General features: G+C 43.4%; 1 protein-coding gene across 3 annotated transcripts in view; it reads right to left on the bottom strand.

The window, feature by feature from the left end:
• Positions 1 to 3,309: 3,309 nt before the first annotated feature.
• Cdin1 (CDAN1 interacting nuclease 1) overlaps positions 3,310 to 20,510 on the bottom strand; it is a 201,085-nt gene continuing 183,884 nt past the window's right edge. For all 3 annotated transcript variants that reach the window (XM_051144350.1, XM_051144351.1, XM_051144352.1), the window contains one exon: positions 3,310 to 3,825. In XM_051144350.1, coding sequence (XP_051000307.1) covers positions 3,690 to 3,825 — 136 coding nt within the window. In that variant the 3' untranslated portion in view covers positions 3,310 to 3,689. The remainder of the gene's footprint in view (positions 3,826 to 20,510) is intronic.

Raw genomic sequence — 20,510 nt, 5'->3', positions numbered from 1 at the left:
AGAATGTGCCCACAGGGAGAGCGTCTCCTCCCATCCCTGTCATCACATAGTTATTCTATGAAGCAGTCTCCTCTCAGAGACATGGGCAACGGCAAGCTGCTCCCACAATAACGGAGTTGAGTGACTCACTCAGCCAGACAGAAATTTTACTGTTTTAGTTCACAACTATGATCAGCTGAACATAGTCATGTGGCCTGAAAGACGCTATAAAACTTTCTGTGTATTGGCTTCTTCTTTTTTTTTTTTTTTCCCCAACAGAGGCTCACACTAGCCTCACTAGCCTGGAAACTGCCATATAAACCAGTTTTTGGTTTTAAACTCAGGTATCTGTCTGCCCGTCTCCAGAGGGACTAATGACATTCGCCACCATGTCCAGCTTTGTTGGCTCCTTTTGCCAAAACATTTACCTATGGCATTAACCTCATATAAAATATTATTATCTAAGTTACATACAGTAGGATCATACAGGTGCTGCTGGCATGCACTCTGGTCTTTTGGCCTGTGAACTGCATGCGTTTTGCTTTTACTTTTAGATGTTCACTCAGTTGCTACCGCACAAGGATTTAGAGGAGCTATATCTTGCTTCTAGGATCACTCACTGTCTGCAAAGAAAAAAAGAGACAAGTAGGAAGGCATAACCATGTGGGAGGTTAATGAAAGGGAAGATGGCCAGAAATAAGCAGGATGGGAAGAAACACACAGTGTTCTTTAGATTTCATTTAATTGAAACCCTAGGCCCACAACAGGTTCAAAAGAGCAAGCATCAGGTATCTTGCAGAAAGTAAACAATGGGCACAGCTCTCTGGGGAGAGTCAGTGAAGTAACTGTTCACTTTGGTGCTGTGTGTTAATTAGTGTAGGCTGCCAGGGGACTGTGTAGACTACCTCATCGGGGCTCTAAGCTGCCTCTTCCCTGGTGGCTCTCATGACTTAATGCAATCTCCAAAGACTACTAACTTAATCGCTTTTTCCGGAGTGGCATCAAGCCTCGCCAGTGCCGAGCAGGTAGGTACACACTTACACTCTCTATCATGTGTGAAAAAGTTGACGCACACCTCACTGGGAGGTAAAAGAAAAGCTTCTCAGTTGTTTCTTAGGATGGGGAACAGAAGGACACTGGGAAGCCTCCTATGCAGTCACCTTGAATGTCAGGCACAACAGCTTGGCTCCCAGTCAGTCCCTTCCCACTCTTCTAAGGGGTCTGGTGCTGTGGGAACAGGTATGGCAAGTCTCTATGGCAGAGAGGGCACCATGGAGAGTTATGTTTTACTCATAGTCCTGAATCCTGACTTGGTCCAGCTCATCAGCACAGTGTGCAAAATGGTTCACAAAAGATATTCAAGATTTGGCTTTGACATTTGATGATGACAGGCATAAAAGAAAGCTATCCCATGACTGCTATGCAGGGCTGACATGTGGATTTCATACACTGCAAAAATAAACAAGCAAGCAACATAGAGGAATGTTGCACAGGCATTTTTAAGACATCCGTGTCAGTGTTTTACCTGCATGTATGTATGTGTGCCAAGTACATGCCCGGTGCCCATGGAGGCCATGGATCTCCAGGAACTGGATTACAGGTGGTTGTGAGCTGCTACATGGTTGCTGGGATTTGAACCTGGATCCTCAGAAAAAGCACCAAATGTTCTTAACTGCTGAGACATCTCTCCAGCACCCAGAGAAGTATTTTTAAGATAAAAGAAAAGTCGAAGAGGTTTTAGACTTTTGATATGGGCACATCACTCCTTCTTTTCCACATGCCTCTCATTCAAACACAGCAGTCTACAGGTCACACTAGTTTTGAGTAACCCGTAACCTGACCACAGTTGGTTTCCTTCTTAATTTGAAGGACCAAATTGTGAGGCGTCACTCATAAATACAAGCTGGTGTCTCTGTTGGGGCTCACCACAACCTTTTTACAACACATTATGTCAGGGCTCCAGGTAGAAGAATAAACACCAAGCGACAGCACCTTTTCAGCTTTTAAAATTTATTAGTGCACGCTCATTATAAATTAGGCTAATATTAAAACAAGAAAACCTTTGACAAGGATTTAGCAAGATTTTCAACATCTGTGCAGGTACATGTAATTTACTACAAAAACCAAAAACCAAAACAAACAAAACCAGTGGGATAGGGCATGCCATGAAACCAGATTTTAATATTTTCCTTTAAAGTGTGTGTATAAGGGCAATGTGGTAGTGGTCACCAATCATCTATTTCATATACAGAACCTGCATAATGCATTCTATGTGGAAATAAAAGTTTGCTGGATGCTTCCTTACCACTTTACTGTCTCTCCCATGATTTCCTACAGTTTCCCAGGAGACCTTAAAGTCCTACCTTGCACTTGTGGCCCTGGGCAGGAAGGCAATAGGCCAAGATTTTCATTGACCCAGGTACAAAAGGAACTGACCAATGTGTATGACTTGAGGTGCTTCCAAGAGTCGTATTTTTATTTCTAAAGCCATCTATTCAGCATTATAAAAGCTACATTTTACAAGCACGAGGGCAAGGATTTATTTATTTTTTTATAAAATACATTTTTTGGAAGATACAGATTACTTTTTACTTTCCCAAAAGATAGGTTTATAATTATTTATAGATGTTTTGCTTTTGACTGAAGTCTGATCTGCAGTATAAAAAAGTGAATAAATTAAAATGAATAAAATACAAAAATCTCTTTTATTTTGTTTATTTAAAAATGGCTCTAGGAGTTTTCTAGTACACTTAATTCATTCAAAGCTGACTATTTATAATGTCTAAATTATCTGAGTGTTATACAATTATGTGGTATAAAATACAGACACAAAGCAGCGTGTATGAATGGACTTAAAAACAACTCATAAAATAGTAGTTAACACTGTGCTGGCGGGCAGTCATGTCTGAAGGGCCACTGTGCACAGGGTGGCTGGGTTTCAGGCCCAAGCCAAAGGAGCATGGTCCTGCAGACGCAATGCAGCTCCTACTTTAAGGTGAGATCAATGTAGAGTGTTTGGTGTCCAGATCAGAAAAGAGGAAATACTCATCAAGGGAGAGTTTTGCAGCTTGGCTGAATGCCACAGAAGTCAGGCGGCCACACGGCTCCACGGAAAAAGCTGTGAGTCCCAGGTGAGAAGGGGCAGTTACTTATGGACTTCCTGTCTCTAGGTTTGGGCTAATTTACTCCTTGATGTTACCAGAGTACACCCGAAGAGAAAAAGTCAGGGGGTGAGAGGAAGGTGAGGAAGGTGAGAGACAGAGAGAGAGAGAGAGAGAGAGAGAGAGAGAGAGAGAGAGAGAGAGAGAGAGAGAGAGAGAGAGAGAGAGGGAGAATATGAATGGAGGTTCAGAAGAAAAAATATCCGATAATAGGGAAGAAAATTGAAAAATTACACCTTTCAGTCTCTATTCTATTTCTTCTGTTCAGTGTACAAGGAGAAAGCATTCGGAAGGAAGCAAGATTATGACTATCTATAAACTAACTGTTTGTCAGAGACAGAACTGCTGATAGTGAGTGGGTTGTGTCTGTAGTTCTTGGCTATTCACGTCAGCTTGGGATGAAGGAAAACAGAAACTCTTGATATGTTTGTCTGGAGAGGTAGGGCTGCGACTGCAGCAGCAAGGGTTCAGCTGGAGTTCAGGGCAGATGTTGCCAGCAGTTTATACTGCAGGAAAGTAACATTGCTTCCGGCTTCTCTCCCAGGGTCTTCAGGGTGAAGCTGTGCTGTGGCATAAAGTGACAATGTCTGTTGGGAAAGAGGCTTTGAGCAGGATGCCCCTTTCCCGGTTGCAGTCTAGTTCCTGGATAAATCCATACCAATAGATGACCAAGCCTGGTCCAAACCTGCAAAGACAACAGAAAATGTCATGTGCAGGAGGCATAGACAAAAGAGAGTTCAGTGAGGAGAACTGTACCAGCTTGCTTTGGCTGCCATCATGATGGCAGGCAGCTGAAACTTAAATGTTCATTTAATCCAACTGATGCTACCTTGACAGATCTGTTGCCTTCCTTTCTCCACAGGAGCCCAGTAGATCTAGATTCCCCTATAAGATCTTTCAGTAAAAGGCCATGGGTATGGGCTGACGACATCACTGCTAAGCTGAGGAAGGCTACAACTAAAGGAGAAGCAGCGAGGAGCCGGGAACACCTGGCCTTGGGAGGTTGGTCTTCTAATACTTCCCGGTACTATTTTAAAAATTAAACTTGCCTACTTTGAACAACTGGCCATGGTGGCGCATATTCATAATCACAGCACTCAGGAGGTGGAGGACGGAGATTCATCAGCTTGAAACCAGTCTCGGCTGTGTAGCAGGACACTACCTCAAAACATTTGAAAAATAACTTAAAACAATGGGACAGATTAAGGTTCTCTTTGGCTATTATGTTTAATTCAAGTACTGTTGTGGCCAGAAATATCTCCTGATATTCATTATTTCTAACTTAAAAGCTAAAATCTGCGTGTCAAACTACAATGCCTTGACGAGACCTCCACTCAACAATCTGTACTCTGCATTGCTACCTAAGCACAGAGGTAGCATGCACTCTAATTGTAAGTTCCCACAAAAACAAGGGATGGGGGTTTAAGAGCTCAATAGTCTACATTGTGACCCCCCAACTATTTCTGGTTTTTGTTAGCAGCCACTGATCTCTGCCAGGCACACCCAGGAAGTGGCCCTACAGCTGGCTTCACCCATCAGGAAGTTGAGACCTTCAGGCTGGGTTCATAAAGACATAATCACTATCAATCACTGGGCACAGAGAGACGGTTTGTACCTCGGTTCCACGTCTTCCCTACCGAGAGGACTTAATTAAAGGGCAGGGCTACTTTTGGTGTAGTGTTGCAGGAATTTTACAGTGAAATCATAAATTATGAATGTCGGGTTCGTGAAAGGATGTGTAAAAACAGAACTGCTTTCTGTATTCTAACATCACGGCAGGCTGAACCATGCTAGGCCAAAAGCTTTTTCCTTCCATGATTTATTATCTGCTGTGGCGTACTTGCCAAAACTAACAGCACAGGATGGGCTCAGACGCTGTAGCGCACAGGAACAAGTTCAGTTGGATGTCATGGGCTGGCTTGTTTGGGGATTCACATCAGGAGTTAGGCCAGTTGTATTCACGACTAATTCAACCTTTCTGAGTCTCCTCCGAGTAGGGACAGTCTTTTGAATTGGGTCCTGTGGGAGCTTAGGGTAGGCTGGGGATGCTCTCTTGTTCCTCAGCATCTCCAAGGAAAAGCATTCTTTGAAGTAGAAGGACTAAGCTCCCTGTGCATTGAGGGTGAGCACCAGGACTTGAACACTCAAGATCATACCTGGGCAAGAGCTGGCTTCACCTTAACAGATTTTTCTTAGCAATATTTAACCACGTGCATGTGCACACGCACATGCACACGCACACATACACATACTCCATAATGGGAACAAAAGCCATTTGGTAGCTTAACTTCATAAAGGGTTTTGAGACTTGTGCCAAATGATGTCAGACTTATCAAGGCAAATCTGGTAAGAGTCAAAAGAGCTGCATCTCTGTGGACCTCTCATAGGCCCTAAACCATACCATTGTAATACACCCGCACCAAGGCCTCCATGAATCTGAGAGCAAGCTCCACACATTTCCCCACTCTGTTAGGCAGCCACTCTGGAGACCGGAGTGTTCTTCGGAAAGGCACTAATATTTTTACTAAGGAAGCAAAAGTGTGATCTAACCAGTCATGAAGAAGAACAGAAGAATATATGGGAATCGTAAAAAACAAGGCCGGTATTTTAAAGATTTAATAAAACAAAAAACACACATCACCAGCATCAGGCGAGCAACAGCAGCCTGCACTTCGTCTGAACAGCTAAATCACAAGGCAAAGGACTCGGAGCGTGACAGCTCTTTAGGAAAATGGCACTTTCTAGACAGAGAGGGCAGGCTGGGGGACACCTCGATGCTCTAGAAAATGGCTTGGTTCACTTGGAAGGCAACAACTGAAATCTGGCAACCCACAAAGGTTTTGGCAGGATTGTGAACCTGGACATTTCAAGTAGTGGTTCAGGACTAGGAAGCAGCCTGAATGTGTGGTGGTATCCTTCACACCCCCATCCCCTTCGCCCCCCAGGACTCTACCATCTATCTATATATCTTTAAGGCTTTTGTGGGAGTTAGAAAGCACCAGTGCTCTCTGAAGAGAACATTTTGCCTGACTAAGTAAAAATAAGTAAATGCAACTTCTTGCATATACTGACTGCTAGGGTTTTTATATTACAGGGTTCATAAGTGACTAAGATAATATGGATTTCAGAAGGTGACAACATTGAAACTTAATGACAGACTAGCACCTGGCTTTTCTCCCTTGTGCCTCTCTGAGCAGCTCAGGGTCGAGGGATTATTAGATGCTGTCAAGACAGCCTTTGGGCAGGTTACTGTTTATGAAGGAGCTGACCAAGTCGAGCCAGCCTGAGCTAAAGCGTGAGAGCATGTCTTAGAGCCTGGCTCTTGCACCACTCGGAGGCACTCAGTGCATGAATGTATGAATGGCCTCTGACCCTTTCCATGGGTGACCATGACTTGGCAGTTGCAGCTTCTATCTCCTTGAGGAACAGACTCTAGGATAAGAATCACTACTGAATAAATAATCTGCTTACGAATACACCACCACCCAATTGGTAAACGGAACGAATTCCTCTTGAGAAAGATGGGAAAGGTCAAGAGCCACCATAGAGCTTGAAGGCATGAAACGGGGACTTGTTACTAAATAGTGTCAGCTTTACAAACGCATCAAGCATTTTTCTGGCTTCCTGCCACTTTAGGGTACTTAGAAACGTTAAGTAGGAGGAGACCTTGGAACTAACACTGGGCTTTTTTGTGATTTGGTGCATACGCTTCCCAGGGATCACCCTCTACTTCATCACTTGATTTCTTTTTACTCTGGGACCCAGATGAGGGCAAAGACCACGTATCATTTCTGTTCATATCCTCAATGCTTCACAAGACAGTGCCTAGCTCATGATGGATAGTCTCTGGCACAAGATGGAGGACATGGTGAGCAACAGGGGCCAAACAGCTTAGTACTGTTGCTGCGTCAGTGCTGGTCTAGAGACAGCAGTGCTTGTGGACTCAACATGGCACCACTGGGAATGACCTGGAATGAACCCATTGGTGGTGTATGTACAGATCACAGTGAAATAGGTACAGCTATGTCTCTTCCAGGCTGAACTAGCTATCAACATGACTCCACAGTGGAAAATTCCACAGCTGATTTTGTGGTACAGATTATAGTAAAAGCAGAAGCACTGAAAACATTTCATTTGGCGGGGGGGTTGGTTTTTTGAGGTAGGGTTTCTCTGTGTCACCCTGGCTGTCCTGGACTCACTTTGTAAACCAGGCTGGCCTTGAACTCATAACTGTCTGCCTGTCTCTGCCTCCCAAGTGAAATTACCTTCAGGCTATGTGTATAAAGTATACAGGAAAAAAACATGAATGTTGTGGGTAGACCTGTATCCCATCTCAAAAGACATCTCAATATACAGACACAAATGTTCAAAATTCCTAAAGGAATCCATGTCTGAAACACTTCTGGTCCCGAGTACTTGATCTACGGGATGGTCTCACTGCACTAATCTCTCCATAACACTTTCAGGTGTCACATATACATCTGAACATTTTCAACTTCCGAAATTCCATCCTTGTGCTAATACCATGAACTAGCTTCAAGTACACGCCCTGCTCTACAAAGGAAGAAACTAAGGCAAAGGTCATTTAGTAGCCTGCCTAGAAGCTAAAAGGTGGAAAAGACAACTGGAACCTGTGTGTGGCTGTCTGCGATGGTACAAGTGGCATGTGTGGTGATCCATTTACTCGATAGGGTGAGAGGGCAGCAGAACTGGACCAGAAAAGGGGGAAGTGCCTTGGTGCTAAGTAGTCTCTATCAGAATTGCTTTGACCAGTTCTGGGGCCATATTACAGAGAACAGCTGCCAGTTTCCATTTGGAACTGGCGTTGGGGAGAATCCTAGGATACCTGGGCATCTGCCAAGAGAACAGAGCCTGTCTGACCTATGAATGAACACAGTGTAGCAACACGCTTTTAGCACACCAGTGTCAAGAGGGCTCTTGGGAGCTGATTCATGTTGCCCTCCCCGCCTCTCCTTGTCTCACGTAAACCAGGCTGGCCTTGAACTTGCTATATAGCTGAAAATGACCTTGATCTCTTGATGTTTCTGCCTCCACCACCCAACTGCTGAGATTACAGGTGTATACCACCATTTCAAATTCTAGGCTATGTCTTTGAAGTGTAAAATTAGGGCAATTTTTAAGATAGCTATAGCACATTTCCCCCTGTACGGGAAACATCTGGAAACACAAAGTGGATTGCTTTACAAAATAGTGTGAATGGATGTAATAAATAATGGCTTGGCTTTCATCAATTAAGATGCTTGAAGGGCTGGGGATGGAGCTTAGTAGAGTCCTGGCCTGGCAAGGATGAGGATCTGAGTTTGACTGGCTGTGCCATATAAAGAAGGTATGGTGGCATATGCCTATAATCCCAGGGCTTAAGAGGTGAACACAGGATGTCCAGAAGTTGACAGTCACCACTGGCTACATAGTGACTTTGAAGCCAATATATACATGAACCAATACATACATGATTTTTTACACAAATCCCCTTCTTTTGAGAAGGCACACACACGGAGGTCAGTCACCTCCACCAATCAGATATAACCAGTGTCCACAGACTGTCCATGTGCGCCACTGTTCGCTATGACTTCAGGATGCCAAGGCTCTGGGCCGTGCACCTGAGCATCACACTTGTGCCATGGAGTTTCACTCTGGGCAGACTAGTTTGTTCACGAGGACCTCTTCACTGAATGTGTGGAAGCTCGAGGTACCCCTCGGGGATTTTGTGTATCAAGACAGATGGGAGAGAGCGCTGTGCACGGTGCTCTTTTCCTGTCTGGTTCTCGTCTGTCGTCCACTGGGATTCAGTGGCTGTCAGAGTGCTTGACCCCTACATTGACCTGTAATCTGGACATTCTCAAACCTGGAGCCTTGAGGGGCTGTGGGAAGACTGCAGGATGTTGTTACACACCAAGCACAGTGCTCAGTTGTGTGTTTATGTGTATGTGTGTGTGTGAGTGTGTTTGCATATCTATCTTGTCTTATCTTTAAAATGTTGATAACAGAATTCACAGTAGCTTTCAGTCACATTGCATCTTCTAAGTAGATGGGATTGAAAAGCCCAGCTGTTACCCTATGGGGTGTGTGTGTGTGCACAAATATTGTTTTTGTTTGTTATGAAGAAGATCCTCCGTGCTAGTTGGCTCTACCTCTTCCTGTGGCTGGGTGTGTTGTGCACGGGTGAATGGCATCCACGGAGCTCTATGATACGGGTAACACTCAGTCTTGCTGAAGATGTGTTAAAATACTTAGCAAAGTTGTAAATAACCTGTCCTGCACATACAGCTTGTCTTTACAGTAAGAGTGAGCTGAAAGGGAAGACAGACAGCAACTGTGTCAGACCCGACTGAGAGTGCCCTCCACTGAGAGCAGTCTCACCAGTGTCATGGTCAGGGAGAAAGGAGCCTCCTGCCATGGTGGAGAGGAAGTTCTCTTGATTTGAAGAGCCATGGCTTCGTAGGCAGATGTCTGGAATGCCCTTGGTGCTCCCTGCTTGTTGAAATCCAGGCCTTTGAACAGTCACTGCCTGGACCACGCATTCATCCATTGCTGGGATAAAACACCATGGACAAAGTAATCTATAGAAGGAAGCATTTGTCGGGTGTGTGATGCATGCCTTTAATCACAGAACTCGGGAGCCAGAGGCAGGAGGATCGCTGTGAATTCAAGGCCAGCCTGGTCTAAAAAGTGAGTCCAGGACAGCCAGTGATACACAAAGAGAAACCCTGTCTCAAAAAAAAAAAAAAAAAAAAAAAAAAGGAAAAAAAAAAGAAAAAAGAAGGGGTTATTGGGTTTATGGTTCCACATGGATAGATGCTCATCATGGTACAAAGGTATGGCAGTAAGCAGCAGGTATGAACAGGCAGTAACAACAGGATGCTGAGAGCTCACGCCTTCAACCACAAGCATGAAGCAGAGAGAATGAACTAGAAGAGTCTTTAAACTGTCAAAAGCACAGCCTCAGTAATGCCTTCCAGCAAGGCCACACCCCCCCCAAACAGCACCACCAACTGTTCAAATACATGTGCCTGTGGGGGATATTCTCTTTCAAACCGCCACACCATATTGTGTAGATAAAGAATGGATTTAAGGATTTGCTTTGCCAGTAAGAAATGGAATAGGATGTCACTTCTATGACTACGTCACACAGACCGTGCTCTCCATTTTGCTGAGGCTCTTTCTATTGCTTCTTCTGCTTACATGTTGACACTAACTGCTATGTGGGAGATACTCAGATGGTGAGGAACTGAGCATCGTCTCAACCACTCAGGAAGTGGAGAAAGTAACCACCACCCCCCCAGTCTATCTTTATCTGAGACTGAAACTGCACTACTACAGACTGGAAAAGATTGAAACACAGGACTGTTGAAGCCCAGCAAGTATGATGTCTATGAGCCACGCTGAACTTCTATTCCTAATTCAGAGAGACTGTGAAGAATGTGTGTTATTTTAAGCCGCAGTTTTATAGACAATTTCTGCACAGCAATAGATAGCTAACACAAATATTCACTATAGATTCGAAGTTAAGCATAAATCAACTTCCATTCTTTGTGTGTGTAGCACGGAGGGTCCTCGTGGATACAGATTGGCTTTTCCAGTCACAGATGAACTCTGAATCCATACAGAAGGAGATTATCAGTATGCACCAACGACACACTCCCAGGCAAGCCCTGTTACTGAGCAACTCTGTGTCTTCTGCCACCAGAGAGCCTTGGCTGTGCACCAGCCCCAACCTTGTTGCGCATCTGAGACTCTGGTATCACATGGGGAGGGTTTCTCCATGTTTCTTCTGGTACTGTGATTTTGCTTGGTTACAGAGTTTCTAAAGCTGCAAATGAGAAGTATATGTTGGGGCCAAAGGTTGTGAAAGGCAGCTTAAGGTTGCACACTCAGTCGGCTGAAGGCAACGGCTGCTGGCGACTTGGGGGAGAGACATAAAAAGACACAGTAGTTACAGCCTATGGCTGTTCTGTGTTGGGGCAAACAGACTTTGTCTCTCTCAGCAGATGCTGGGGACAGTCTAGGAAAAACAGATGCTGGGGACATTTTGTTCAGTTTTTAAAAGGCAGCGAAAGTTGAAAAGTATTTTTAAAAGACTGTCACCAAGAACATTTTAAAAATGATCCTTCAGGGAGTAAATTCTTAGTGTTCAGAAAAGCCGAGCTCTCCTCAGATGATTGTGGGGGTTGCAGAGTGCGGGTGTTCCACAGAACACCCTATCGATTGTGTCGTGCAGGTGAAGGTTGCTATAACTACTTGGGAAATCCATTCCACCAGAGAACTTGGGTTCCCATTTCAGGTAGAATGAACTTTCTCTCTCTAATCTACAGGTAGGGTCTCCCTGCGGTGGCTCTCCTCTCCAGTATTCCAAAGTACAGGGTTTCTTCAGATGGTTTTTTAATAACTTTCAGAGAAAGGGGAGGACTACTAGTTTCCTACTTGTGCTTTCCCCCAAGGTATCACTTTCAGAGAGGGCTGGAAAAGGAGGGAGAGGCAAGAACTTAAAGAGTCCCGGCCATAATATTCAGTATTACTTGGCCAAATGAGGCCAGTCAGCTCGCAAGGGGGCTGTTGAAGTCAGTTTAGTATCTTCATTTCTGAAAATTAATTTTGGGCAGAAGTTTGACCAATTGTCAGACCTCTAAGGGGTCTATACATATATAAAGACACTAATTTCAATAAACTCAAACAGATAGCACTTAGTATTGACTTGTGCCTCAAGCCGTTCAACATGCACAGACTAACTGAACCTCACTCCAAGCCTACGAGGGGTGGCGAGGGCCACCGAGGGGCTTTGAACGAAATCATATTCTCGGGCACTTGAACACCTGGTCCGCGATTACTGGTGCTGCTTGGTGAAGATTTGTTGGGGGAATTACCTTACCAGGGGCAGGCTCTAGTTCGCTCTCTCAGCTTCACAGTTGCCATTGAGGATGCTACTTCTCAGCCCCTGTGCTGGCCGCCATGCCTGTCTTTTGCTGTCCTGCTCCACTGTGTTGGAGATGGGCCACGGTGTTTCACCACAGAAACAAGCACAGTAACTAATACAATTATCTCCATCTTACAGATGAAGAAACTTGGGCACTAACAGGGCCAGGCTTGAACCTAAACAGTCTGACTCCATAGCTTGCTCTTGTAATGTGTACACTATACCGTCTCTCATTATGTCTTGTGTTTACACAGGAATTTATAACAGTGATTCAACTTTGAAAAATATTTACAACACCTGGTAAAGATAGAAAAGCAGAGCCAATACAGTGCCTAGGAGTCACCTATCTGGGAGGGATCTCTCTCCGATAGTCTGTCATTCAGAAGTTTACCTTGCTACTCACTTAGATTTGAATCACTTCATTTGGGAAGTACATGGACGAGCAACCTATAACTCAGGTTAAAAAAGAAAAAGAAAATGATTGCATTTGAGCAAGTGTGCTTAAAGCCCTTGATCATGAGGAGGAAGTAAGTTAGGGAGGGAGCACTGTGTCCAGTTCAGAGAAGAGCGATACTTCCACTGTGATGGGACTCAGTAGTGCATGGCCACAGTGTGCAGGATCAACAGGAACAGATGGCCGGGGGAAGTCACAAGAGGCCAAGGAAGGAAAAGGCCAAGGGAGCCAGGGAGGTGGGATTTGCTTAATTTTCCCCTTCCAGAGAAGGTTCAGACTTGTTGAGCAGAGTTGGTATTGTGAATTCTAAAGTCCCATGTCGATGGGTCTATCTGTTTATGTATCTATCAATCTATCCATCCATCTATCAATCAGCTACTATAGCTAGAGTAGAGATGTAGCATATGTTCATGGAATTAAATTGGTGTATCTACATTTTCAGCTCTATGAGAAACACACACACACACACATACATGCATGCATGTATGCATATGCGTGTGTGTGCATGTGCATGTGTGTGTGTGTGTGCAGTTAGACACTGGAGCTTCAACTAGGCTTCAGCTGAGGGATGGTAAACAATGTATGTCTGGTTGACTTTAGTAAAGTTTCTTTTCATGAGAATCTTCATCAAACAACAAAAACAATGTAGTTGTACTAATTAAAATCTTTGTTCCCAGCCCAAATCTTCAATTTCAAATCATAGTCCAACAAAAAGCCCTTCTAAAAAAAATAGAACAAAAATAAATGAAAACTAGAAAAAGTGGAATTCAGAGAATCATACATATTACACATATGCACATACATACTTTCTCACTCTGAATGGCTGGCTGTGTGGGGTCTGTCTGTCTTCTGAGGATGTGTGCAGACACGTGTTGTTGGACACGGCCTGTTTCACAGTCCAAAAGATCTGCATGTGGTTCTTATGAAGACTTCGTTTTCAAACACATAGTTCAGGATGAAGGAGAAATATAAAACATCTTGTAATTGTTTTAAAATAAACTCTCATGCCGTTTATTTAGTTTTTAATCTGCATGTTGTAGATTGGCTGTGCACTTGTTAATCACTGTTGTATGTATCTCCAGACAGAGTTGTAAATAACTTTTCAGTCCAAGTGAAACATGCCTGTACGTGTTTATGTGGAAAGTATGTGTCCTTAGGCTTGTGTGTAAATATGTGTACAGTGATAACAGATTAGTGATCACGTAATATAACATGGTAAGGTCTGGCACTACGGTCAATTTAATACACAATGCAAATATCCCTTTTCACAGTATCTAGGAATAAAATAAAAATGCAATAACTTGCTTCATTTACTTTCTTGTGGTGGAGGTGGGCTTGTCAGGCTCATGGTTGGAAACTGAAATAACTGAAGAAAGGGAAGTTTAGTCGTGTGTTTTCTTATTCAATTCATACATGGATCTTGGGTTATTAGAAAGACAACTTCAAGCTAGGCTTAATAGTGTACAACCAGGAATTCTAGGACTGGGGAGGTAGGAGGAGGAACATGGGTTCAAGACCAGCTTTAGACATACAGTAAGTTCAAGGGCCAGTTTGGGCTATATGAGAGCCTGCCTCACAACAAAACAACAAGAACAAAAAAACATCCTACCAAACCAAAGTACACCTAAGCCCCCATGCCAAAACAGGGCAAATTTTACCTAATCTTTTCTATGCAACTTACTTTCTATAAATAATATACGGATTCACTTCAGGCTTTCATGCCACACAGAAAACAGAGAGTCCTCTATATTGAGGCCAAGTTAAATCCATATACAAACACAGTCCAAATGACCTGAAGTTCTCCTCTGTGTTTCCATAACCAGACACTGCCAAGTCCATATCAAATTACCTTGAAAACTGGTTGTCTTCTACTTCCTTTGTGCTATGCTGGGTATTCTTTGATGCCATACTTGGGGTCTTCCCACCCAATTACAAATTTTTTCTCACAATAAGAGAAACAGAGAACACAAGCAGAAAGCATTTATTCTCTTTTTTTCTTGGATGTCTACGTCTGGCCTGGGTCAGCTCCTCTGACCTGACAGGATTCAACATATATGCTTACATGTTCAACCTGTACAGCAAGTAACAAACAGGACACCAAAGAAAGTTTTCTCCTTAGGTAGTATACAATTTAGTCATGATGTTGAGATAAATCTATCCCATTTAAATGGACAAGTAGTTTACTGAATAAACCAAATGCAAAGGGTTCACAGAAAGAGAATAATTAGGTCAATTCAATGATGTGTTGTTTGACAAGTTTTTCTAGAGAAGATGAGTTTTCAATAATAGTGTATTTACTCAACTATTGGTCCCTTTAAATCTTCCACAATGCTTCCATTAGGGGTGGAGAGAATGAAGAGTGAGATCAGGGGTCCCAAGAGACATAGGAACCTTGGGGGCAGAATCTGGGGACAGATTAAGGTTGGTGAAAATGGAGGCTGGTATATTTCAAACAAGGATGCCAGGAGTAGGAGGCAGGACACATCCTTGAGTGGGAAGAAGACGGGGCAGCAGCAGTGTGGCAATGAGAGAAACAGAAACCTTCAAAATTCACACAGTGCCAAGGTCACATCCACTTTGAAAGCATCAAAGCACTGAGAATGAGTGAATGCTTCAGGCGCACTTGGGTGCAAATCACATCTCTCCACCTAGAATTTATTCCCCAGCCTTCTTCCAAAAGTTGGGGGTGGTTTACAAAATTGGTTGTGTGAATTATTACATGTTTTCTCAGTTATTTCCCCAGGGAAACACGCCAAAGGCAAACCCATCATTTCAGCTGATTTAGTGTTTGGTGTCAGAGAATTCATAATTGATATGACAGGCGTAATGGATAGTGATCGCTGGATTGGCAAAGCCTGGGCTGACTAGCAGCAGCCACGTTGGAGCTGACCACTCTGCTCACTGCCTCACTCTGGTAAGTCCTGTGGTCATCTCCCAACTTCTCATGTCCAACCTGCTGGATACTGGAGAGGCATTGCTGAATAGTTTACTATACAAATACAACTTATGCCAAATATTCCCCCCCCCCCCCCCCGTGTAGACTTTTATTGTGAGGAACAGGACAGATGGAGTTTCTTTCACTTTTACTCCATTTGCTACATATCACAGGGTAACCCAGAGTTCAGTGAGACACTTATCTCAAGGCACTGGGAGATTTATAGGTTCTGAATATATAAAAGTCTGCTTTAAAAAAAAAAAAACCCAAAAAACAGAATCTTCATCCCTGGCAAAGTCAGATAACTATGGGATTAAGGCTGATGTGCACTTGCCCTGTAAATCTGTCATTAGGCAAGTGTGATACAACGCTTCAGGTATGCAAGATCCCAATTTGCTCTAAATGGCTAGTTAAATTGTCTTCTCTTTAAAGCAAATATTTCATGATAAGGAAAATCTCTTTGGCTAATCAAATCATCTCCCACCCCACCCCCCAAAATGAAACTGTTCCATTGTTCATATTCATGAAAGGAAATGCAGGAAATGAGAAAAACAAATCAGAAGCCAAGAAAAAGGATCAGGTAAGTGAAAGTGAAAAAATGTCCCCCCTGCCCCCCCCATCTCTCTCAACCTCTGTCTCGTATAAATATGTTTGATAGCTACCAAACATGTACGTTTAGGATATAAGCTGTCCCAGGGCCATTCCTGTTTCAGGGCACACAGAATACAGTTGGTGCTTGTTTAGTTGGGTGTGACTCTGTGACTGCATGCCTTGTAAGACCCTATACACCCACCCTCCTAACAACCCTTTTGCTGATACCTCTACCAAACAAGGAAGAGAATTTGTCTTTAAAGGACATGAGAAGGAGCCTTGCATTGAGGCCATGTTGTCCTTGTGTGACCGAGGAGAGTGCTAGTTGGTTCTTGGGCTTTGTAGGCTGTCATGGGGAGATGATGCTATGGTCTCTGGCTTGGCAGGAACCAAAAGTGCTGCTTGCTAGAAGCACTACTGCTGCAGGCTTTTGCTGTAAGGACTTTGGGGGATTAGTTGTTAAGAAGGAAAAACCAAACCAAACCCAAAACCTCTTGAAGCCCACTGCTGCATACAGGTGGCTTTTAAGACAGTCAGTGTAGGTAGGCCTCTGTTTACAGTGGCATTTATCCAGATGATAAGGTTGTAAAGACATCAGTCAAAACAAAGCAGTACTGGTCCCACCCCTGTTTGATTTTTTTTTCTTCCTTTTCCAAATACCTTAAGGTATTTAAGACGAGTGAAGAGATATCAAACTATTTAAAGTGAGCAGCTATGTACATGACACAGGGATTTCACTCTCCTTGAACCACAAATACCATCCTGAAGTCCTGTGTCACAGGTTGGTGGAGGCCTGCAGGCCTCAGAAGTTCACTTTAAAACACACACAGACACAGACACACACACACACACACAGACATATACACACGCACTCAAATTCTACTGATCTTTTCACCATTTTCTACAGGTCCCTTTAAAAGAGAATCATATATCTTCTATATGTTGGTATGAGGCTTTTGATATGTTTATAACCTGCTTTTCTCCACAGAGTCACACACAGTAAAACGTCAAAACAGAAATAGAAAAAAGAAAGGGAAAGCAAAAAGGGAAACGTGAGTGTAAACTTGAAATGTCAATTTTACTGCTGTAAGACTTTTTAAGTCAGTGATGAAGGTGAAACCTGGTTACATTCTTAATGGCTTAGTTCTGGGGTCACAGGGATATTAGCTAGTGAAGAAGGAAAGTGCTGAGGGGCTGAGGTGGCCCCATGGTCCCACTCCAGAGTGTAGGTGCCGGCAGCACCAGGAGTACACAGAGGAAGCTGAGGCAGGGCTGCCCCTATAGAAGGCCAGTCACTCATCAGTTTTGGGCTTTCAGAGCCCAGGGAACAACCTCTATTTGCTTCTTTTTCTAATACAATCTGAGGAAGGTGCTCTAGTCACGGTAATGCCCCTGCAGTTAGCACAGGACAGGCTTCAGCCTTATTTTTCTGGCATGCTAGCTCCCTTTGAGATTGGTAGAAGACACAAATTATTCGATGATTTCTTTGTCTAAAGTGATATCAGCAAAAACTATAAAAACATAGTCATAATCCTAAGAGTCAGTAGTACTTATCAAATATTTGATATGTCCCAGATATTCTTGTTAAGATCTTTATTTGCAGTATGTCATTTAAAACAAAAGCCCTATGGGCTGGTAATGTAGTTTTATTTAAAACATTATTTTATGGGCATTTTGCTTGCATGTATAGCTCTGTACCATTTGTGATAGCATCCATACTTGCTGAGAAAGCAGCCCAAGTATGCTGAACTTGTCATGATGAAGAAGAGGGTTAATAATGACTAATATATCTGGTTCTGTGTTAAATATATCACACATGTGATCTCAACTAACACTTGCAATGAGCCTCCCAGGTAGAAGCGCCCACTGGTACCAGAAAAAAGTAGAGGTATGGTGAGGCTAGTGTCTGAGTTAGTGTTACTATTTCTGCAATGAAACACTATGATCAAAAACAACTTGCGGAGGAAAGGGTTTATTTGGCTTATGTTTCCTCATCACTGAAGGAAGTCAGAACAGAAATTCCACAGGGCAGGAACCTGGAGGCAGGAGCTGATGCAGAGGCCATGGAGGGGTGCTGCTTACTGGATTGCTCCTTACAGCTTGCTCAGCCTGCTTTCTTAGAGAACTGAGGACCATCAGCCCAAGGATGGGACTGTCCACAATGGGCTGGGCCCCTCCCCATTGATCATTAATTTAAAAAATGTCCTGTAGGCTTGTCTGCTTACAGCCTGACCTTCTGGAGGCATTTTATCAATTGAGGTTCCCTTCTCTCAAATGGTTCCAGACTATCAAGTTGACAAAAAGCTAGCCAACATAGGCTGGGAGCTTACCTATACAAAGAAATAAAGTATGTGCTGTCCAACTGAGATGCTGATGCAGACCTGACCCATGCAAGGCTCCTCTACTCAGAAATGGTGTCACACAGCCTCCCATAACAGTGTCACACAAGCCTCCCATAATATGACTGTCCCAGATCTTCTGGTCCCTGAAGCATGGCTCTGAACCCCTCTCTCTTTCAGGCTCAAGGTAAAGGTCTTGCCTTTAATGCACTTGATTCAACAAAAGACCCTTTCCCAGGAGATATGGTCTTTATGAAATGTGGATGCTAGGAAGGACCACCTATCCCTTATTTTTTTAAAAAAATTGTTTTCTGACTTACTTTCCTCAGTGATGAAGTATATCCTGGAGGTCAAGGTATGAGAATAAATAAGCTTTTTAACACGAACTTGTACACATTTATTGTCACCCCATTTGCAGAATCCAGAGCAGCTGCGGGATCTGATGTGGACATCTGATCACCTCCTGAGCCACACAGTGGGATGGTGGCTCTCACAGTTGTGTTTCCTGTAACCAGGAGAAACTTTAAGACTAGAGAGAAAGCTCCCATCATGCCAGTGATTGAAACGTTCTTTCAATACAGGTTCCTGCTCTGGGTGACATGACACCACCAAGCATAGTTCTGTATTTAGGTTCCAAGCCACACAAAGAAGGACCACACAAACCAAATTCAGGGTAATGCCTTGTGGTTTCACTGAACCATCCAAAGTACATTTCCTGTGGTCAGTATTCTGAAGTCTTCCCAACACTAATGGTTCCTTATAATGAATGGCTGCAATGTTCCTTTGAAAATGAGAGAACAAAACTACCCAAATGTTCCCCCAATCGATAGATGAATGGATAAAGAAAGTGTTGTGTACAATAATAGAATATTATTCAACCTTTAAAAAAACAAGTCCTGTCACATGTCATGAGACAGTTCAACCGTGGAGAGGGAGTGAAATCTGGAGTGAATGTGTGTTGTTGACACGGGCACAGCTATGTCAAGGGCCTCAGTGTGTCAGTGCCAAAAATCATAGGCACAGAAAGTAAAAAGGCAGATGCCAAGGGCAGGAGAGGCTAGAGTTTCAGTTTTCCAAGATAAAGAAATTCTAGAGATTGGTTGCACAATATTGTGGATATGCTTAAAATTATATACTTAACAAGTTATGGGGCATGCTCCTTACAAAGATAGAGGTATAATTAAAAAAAAAAGCATTTTCACTTTTTATTTTTTTTTCATGTGTATATTCACATGTGTGTGTCAAGGCCAGAGGTCCACATTAGTTGTCTTTCTTGATCACACTCTACATTATTTTGTTGAGACAGGGTTTTTTTAAGGAACCTGTAGCTCACTGATTTCACTTGGTTGGCTGGCCAAGAAGCTGTAGGGATCTGCATTTCTGATACAAAACTGCTTGGACTACAGATGTGCACAGCTGTATCTGGTTTTTATGTGGGTGCTGGGTCTGAACTCAGGCTCTCAGACTGGCAGTGGAGGCACTTTACTGACTAAGCTATCTTTGCAGCTTAAGAAAAGCATTTTAAAAGTATTATTTAATGTCTTTAGAAGGGAGATTAAAAATAATAACAAAATCCCCCAGATAACTGGAGAAACAGTGATAGTGGAAGTTTGGGATTAGCCCTGTCCCTGAGAGAACACAGAAACCTTCTGGGACACTGAAGCTGGCTTTTGAGGGTGGGGTGTGTGTGTTTGTGTGTGTGTGTGTGTGTGTGTGTGTGTGTGTGTGTGTGTGTGTGGAGAGAGAGTGAGAGAGAGAGAGAGAGAGAGAGAGAGAGAGAGAGAGAGAGAGAGAGAGAGAGAGAGAGAGAGAGAGAGAGAGAGAGAGAGAGAGAGAGAGAGAGAGAGAGAGAGAGAGAGAGAGAGAGAGACAGAGAGACAGAGAAGACAGAGAGAGACAGAGAGAGAATATATGAGATCTTAGGAGGCCCAGTGGCCCGAACTGATTTCTAAAGCTGCTTTTGTTTCCTTGAGGTTAATGAAGTTGTTTTGTCAGACAATTGCAGGAAAGAAATATGGCAATAGGACCCCACCTCCCCTTTTTTAGATTAACTGTTTCAGGACCCAGAGTGAGTCCAGAACCCTGCCTGCCTGCACTCACAGCACAGGATGAGATTAGT

The sequence above is a fragment of the Acomys russatus genome, chromosome 4 (assembly GCF_903995435.1).
Source record: "Acomys russatus chromosome 4, mAcoRus1.1, whole genome shotgun sequence".
NCBI lineage: Eukaryota > Metazoa > Chordata > Mammalia > Rodentia > Muridae > Acomys > Acomys russatus.
Note: the sequence above shows the minus strand (reverse complement) of the source record. Positions and strands in the feature narration are given on the sequence as shown.